This window comes from Anastrepha ludens, chromosome 6, assembly GCF_028408465.1.
Source record: "Anastrepha ludens isolate Willacy chromosome 6, idAnaLude1.1, whole genome shotgun sequence".
NCBI classification, from domain to species: domain Eukaryota; kingdom Metazoa; phylum Arthropoda; class Insecta; order Diptera; family Tephritidae; genus Anastrepha; species Anastrepha ludens.
Genome location: NC_071502.1, coordinates 126,871,683 through 126,877,972, shown reverse-complemented (window position 1 = coordinate 126,877,972; position 6,290 = coordinate 126,871,683). Strand labels below are relative to the sequence as shown.

Below are 6,290 nucleotides of genomic sequence, written 5' to 3'. Positions count from 1 at the left end.
CAAGGTTGCTTTTAAGCATGATTCAATTATTAAAGGTTGGCTCACTAGTGACATTCGAATTTTGACATAAAAAGGAAAAAATTAAATTCTTTTGGTAAAAATGGTAGCAAAATAGTATTTTGTTACTTAAATGGAAACAAACTGCGAACGGCTTAAAAAATAAATTTTAATTAATATTTGAATGTAAATAATGGTATAGATAGAAGTGATTAGCGGAAATTGCCAAGTCTAATATTAAAAAAAGAAATTATTTCACATAATCCAAGATTTTATTTTGTTTTCGATTTAGCCGCCTGCACGCACGAAAAAATGTGTCGTTACCTTGCTCATTAGTGTTACCTTGCTTATTTGTCGTTACCTTGCTCATTTGTCGTTACCTTGCTCATTGCCGTTACCTTGAATGAACTGCAAGCGAAAGCGCGGAACGAACAAAGCAAACGAACGGCAACGTTCGACATCTTGCTCTCTCCTACTTAAGTGAGCGTATATATATATGTATATGCGCATATGTACATACAGGGTGGCTGATGAATGAAGGTCATAAATTTTATTAAATGTAGCTTAACTAGTTTTAAAAATAATTGAATTTAAATGCCCCCCATGCTCGTTGACACAAGTGCGGCATCTTAGTAAAAAGTTGTTCATTGCTGCTTTGAGAGTTGCGACAGGAATAGCCGCAATTGTTGCCCGAATGGATTGTTTTAGTTCATCCAAATTTGTTGGCTTTGTTTTATAAACTTCTTGTTTACATAAACCCCACAAGAAAAAGTCAGGTGCAGTAAGGTCAGGCAACCTGGGGGACCAACGAAATTCGGAGTTTCTTGAAATCAGTTTATTGGGAAATTTTCGTCGCAACTCTGTCATAACAGTCTGGGCTATGTGAGACGTTGCCCCATCTTGTTGAAACCACACAGAGTTGAAAGGAATTCTCTTTCGGCGTAGTTCTGGATAGAAAAATTCTTTCAGCATTTTCAAATAACGGTCTCCAGTAACCGTAACGGTGTGACCATTTTCATCAAAAAAATAAGGCCCGACAATACAGCGTGAAGAAACCGCAGACCACACTATCACGCGAAGAGGATGCAATTCCGTCTCGTGGAGTATCTGTGGGTTAGAAGTACTCCATATTCGACAATTTTGTTTGTTCACATTGCCGTTTAAATCGAAATGGGCCTCATCAGACATGACAAGGCAGTTTAACATGTTTTGGTCTTCTTCCACCATTTGCAGGATCTTCTGGCAAAATTCCAAGCGAATCGGCAAGTCTGCTGCATTCAGTTTGTTAACCATTTGAATTTTGTAGGGAAATAAGTCTAAATCTTTGTGCATTATTATTTGCAAAGACTGTCGGCTGACACCAAGTTGAGCAGATAAGCTTCTTGTTGAAACCCTTGGATTGCTTTGTATAGCTGCAGCTACAGCAGCGATCGTTTCCTCCGTCCGAACTGGTAGGTTTCGATGATAAGGCCTTCTTGCGACTGTTCCTTGCTCATCTGCTCGGGGGATCGCCGCCAAACATCCGCCTGTACTCTCTCTGTACCAAAACTACGGACTCCAGTGCGTGATAGCGGCGGACTATCCAAATTCTTGTTTGCGTGTCCCAGTTATCCATTTTAATAAATTTTAAAGATCAATCTGCAAATTAAAACAAAACTGGAACAGATAACTTAAAACGAAAAAAAGTTATTCAATTTTTTTTTGGTAGCGGCTTTCATCAGCCACCCTGTATATAAATTCACGTATTTGTATTTGCATATGCCTTCTTATTGATTATTATTAATTTGATTTACTTGAAGAATTTAAAATAAAACCAAGTTTGTTAATAATACCTGTTGTTTTAATGTTATTATTATTAATTTTTTTATTATATATGAAGGAAAAAATGTATGGTAATATTTACCACATACCTTATAAGATATGTTGTATACTAATATATGTATATAAACATGCATATACATATACAATTTCGCACTATTTTCAAAAAGAACAAATCTATATGTAAAGATGCATACAAGTCATATGGACATATCAAATATACGAATCTATTCCGTACGCAAGCAAATGTAAGCTAATGTGCTTGAACTGCAAGCGAGAGCGCGGAACGAACGACAAAGAGCACAATCGGCCCCCGCGTTCGGCAACGTTCGACATCTGGCTCTGTCCTACTTGAGTGAGCATATATATGTATGTATATGCGCATATGTAGGTATATAAATTCACATACTTGTATTGGCAAATGCCTTCTTTCTGTGTGAATGGTAATGAACCATTTCTCTGTTGAGAATAGGACGATGATAGAAAAAGTAGGAAATGAAAGGGAGTGTTTCGAGTGTAAAGTGTCTTGAAAAAGGCAAATCGATGATGGTGCCTCTTAGTGTTGTTGACTTATTAACGTCTGATGCACAATCGAATTTGAAGATATCTTTCATGAATTTAATAAATGTTTCGTCATTTTTCACGTTTGTGTAAATGTAACTTGACCTATTCCATTGCAATTACATTTACCTCCTCCTCTATATCCATACAAAATATCTATCAAACAAATAAAATTAAAATTTTGTTTTGAAAATTGCAACCATTCCATCAATATTTTCTTATGACGTTGTCACGTTAAACTATCGTCAGTAAACCGACTTTACAGACAACCTCTTTTTTCCTCCACTTTCAGTCAAAATTTCTAGAGCTAGCAACCCAGTGTCTTGCTAAGGGAGCCGATTTGTTAAGAGGGAATGAGAAAGCTGCTTACTAAGCAAACCTTTTATTATTGAAACATGGCTTTTAAGAATATTAAGAAATCTCACAAAGGGACTCTAAACAAGATAATATCAGTAGTACAAAAATAAAATTTCTAACAACCAATAGAAATTACTGGTAATAAGTCGCTTGTAAGCAAGCAAATTTTTCATTGCTTTCAAAGGTCAATTGCAACGAAATTGCCAATCAAGACAGCAAATTTAATGAATTTGGCAATTCATGCCATGATGTGTTGAATAAGTCATCTGTGAAACAATAGGCTTTCATGTTGAATGATTGACAGCTAATTGGTATTTTTTGTGACGCTCACTTTGGCAGCGTCTTGATTAATTATAGTTTTCCAGACTATGCAACAAGTCTTTTCAAAAAGGACTCTCCAAGAACTTGGCCGAGCGCGAATACAACGTACTGTCTAACTTGACCGCATTTTCCAAACGCCGATAACATATCATGGTAATGTTCGCACATTACGAGCAGATTTTTCCTATCAGAAATATACTCGAACCGCTATTAGAAAAATATTTTTCTTAGTTTTGGTGTTTCACCGAGATTCGAACCTACGTTCTCTCTGTGAACTCCTACTTATATGTGAACGTATTATAAGTCCAATTCACGCGCCTCAGCCGGCTATATACCAATTTTTATAAATTATAAATCTAAAATTAAAGAAATCACTGACGGCCACTCGAAAATAGTCAATTGTGTAATATTTCTCATTTTTTAGAATTATTTGTCAAAATGTGGTGAATCGTGAATATCGTCATGGCGATTGCCGTTACTATATGTGTGTTAATTTATAAATATGTGTGTTAATTTACGAAAAAGACAAGGAATATTAAATAAGTGCTTATATTTTCATTATGAAGAGTTAGAGAAATGCTTAGCGAATTACTCATTTTGTATTGCTATAATTCGTGCTTTAACAAGCGGAACTTTATTATTTTATTTTGATTAAAAATCACAGCAATCACCAAGCTCTTTACTGAATATTCACAAACAACTAAGTTCTCTTCCTTTTGTCTACAGTACTGACGTCATTGGTTGTCAAAGTAACGGTTTTCGGAAGGCGCCACCCTCCGTATTCTGTACATCGCGCAGAGAACATTGATGAATACACGTACATTAACGTTCTCTGCATCGCGTATCACCGCACTTTTCAGTTTACATTTACTTTCGCTTATTTTTCCTCTCATTTTTGTTTTTTTATTCGCAGCTCTGATGTAAAGACAAATTGGGACGGCGCAATCTTGTATTCTATCATTTTGGTTAAGCAGCTCTGATAAATTCACTTATTCCAATGTCGATTTTATTCAAAGTGCGTGAAAATTTGGCAAATAGTTATACTTTAGATCTACATTTTTTACCAGTTAAAGTAAACGGGGACGGTACAACAGACGTAAATAATTACTTCAATTCTTATACAAGTGTGGAGCATGACGGCATTTTAACAAACGCTGTTCGTGGTTTTCCACTAAAGGGTGAAACACTGGAGGTGCCTGAAACACACAAGGCATTCATATTGCAAGAATCCCAAAAGCCTTTGAATGCTGAACACCGCAATTTATATGTAACGGGTAACTTCGAAAAGTTCTGCTATTGGAATTATGATAAAATACCAACTAAAGCTGACACATACAAGCAAGCCTTGCAATTGCTCGATATATGTGAAGAGGTATTTTTAAACCATACAAATCCGTGTAATTTTTATAATAATGTGTATATGTATATCCCTCCAGTTTACTGCATCTATATCAGACACATCGCTACAAGCTGAGATAGAGAAAAAAAGGAGATGTGAAGCAAAGGAAAATACTTTTTAGCATGCGTTCCCTCCCGACAGCCGGTTCTACGTTACCGGAACAACTCGGATTTACTATATATCCTGCCAAGAAAGGTCATTACATCAGCACTCCCGTACATGAATGGGGAATGTTTTATCCTACAATAACAACTTTTTAGCATTACAGATACCGCTTTGTACTGACCATATCCATAAACGACTTAAAAAAATATACATTCAAACTTTAATTAGAAAAATTATGGATGAGCAATATTTATTCAGAAATTTCTAAGTACTAAATTATTAATTTAGATTAGTTGTAATGGTTACTCCTCCGCATCGGCAAATCGTTCGTCATCGTTTAAATTTAAGTTACGCATTCCCCCTTGAGCTTCTTCAGCATCATCTCTTCCACCATTCCCAGCCGGACCAATGCCATTACCAAAACTCTCGCCATCTTCATCATCCATAAAATCGCTTTCTTCAGAAATACTGTCTGCGGAATCATGATGTAATGCTTGACATTCATTCATTGCTTGAAACATAATATCAACAGTGTTCACATCATCCGGAATAAGCCAGCATTCAGTCAATTGGTCACTATTATGTTCGTCTTCCTCATCAGTAGCATTACCTTCATCTACATCCCCATCGCTTCCATTATCTAGTTGCTGCTCCATAGGAAAACCATTATCATCCCCCTGACCACCTTCTGCGCCATCAACATTGCCATTGTGATTAATATTGGCAGACACCCGCGTTGCCTTATCATATACCCCGCGCCACTCAAGATTGTGGTCTAGCATGAAATATATGCATTTGCTTGGATTTGCTGATATACCATGTATACTAATTTGTTTCCAAAATATGGATATACCTTCGTTCATATCTTCCGCTTGCCACCCTAAAGAACTAAAAAAAGTAGATACATATAATGTCTAACATATGTACACCATTCAATCGAATCATACTTTTGACTTATATATAATGATCCCTTTCCAATAATCTTCTCGCCAATTTTTAACTTTATATTTCTAGCAGTGTAAATCAGGCCTTCTGCAGGTGGGGTTATATGTGCTATTAAAGCCATTACTCTGAACGATTTGCAAACTTTAAGCAACAAAAAGAGCCGGCACTTTATAATGAACGAAAAACAATAGCCCACGGCGGTTAATAGTAAAAATGTATTAGGGTGCTTTCACATCACCCATTCCTAAAACAGTTACTTTATTTTCCGCGATTTTATAAACCACTGACGCCACTGCTGCGAATAAACAAATAAAAGAAAAATAAGTTACTTGTTTGTGAATGTTGAGTGAATAGCTTGTTGAATATTGTGATTTTTATTAAACACCTGTTAAATCGTGAAATAAATGTAAATAATAACAATACTTTCAAACGATTTGTTTTTTGCTTTTTTGCGATATATTTAACAGTTTTTCCTTCGTTCGTTTACTTTTCCTCTTCTTTTGTTTGTGTATTTGCAGCATTGACGTCGCGGCAATTTGGGAAGGCGTAAATTTGTATTCTATCATTCTTGTTACGCAATGACGAATGCAAAACAAAATTGTGTTTGAAACAGATAACACTTTTTCTAAGAAATGAAAACACAATAGTTCATAGCCATTGTCCAACGTTAAAACACATTTTAGTTTAAACCCACTAGCTAGCTTAAATCGGTTTTTCAAATTTTATGAACCATAGTTTTTCTCTAATAAACGGGTCCATAACTTTTCCGAATTCTTTCACTGGATTG

General features: G+C 35.7%; 2 protein-coding genes across 2 annotated transcripts; one reads left to right on the top strand and one right to left on the bottom strand.

The window, feature by feature from the left end:
- Window positions 1–3,903: 3,903 nt before the first annotated feature.
- LOC128867694 (uncharacterized) lies at window positions 3,904–4,794 on the top strand. Its single transcript, XM_054109138.1, has 2 exons — window positions 3,904–4,426; window positions 4,491–4,794. Exons 1-2 carry the CDS (start codon window positions 4,052–4,054, stop codon window positions 4,572–4,574), a joined length of 459 nt encoding a protein of 152 aa, XP_053965113.1. The 5' UTR covers window positions 3,904–4,051; the 3' UTR covers window positions 4,575–4,794.
- Window positions 4,778–5,729, bottom strand: LOC128867693 (methylosome subunit pICln). The gene is made up of 2 exons (XM_054109137.1): window positions 5,506–5,729; window positions 4,778–5,446 (listed from the first exon to the last, which is right to left on the bottom strand). The coding sequence occupies exons 1-2, from the start codon at window positions 5,622–5,624 to the stop codon at window positions 4,861–4,863; spliced, it is 705 nt and encodes a 234-aa protein (XP_053965112.1). The 5' UTR covers window positions 5,625–5,729; the 3' UTR covers window positions 4,778–4,860.
- Between the last annotated feature and the right edge of the window lie 561 nt (window positions 5,730–6,290).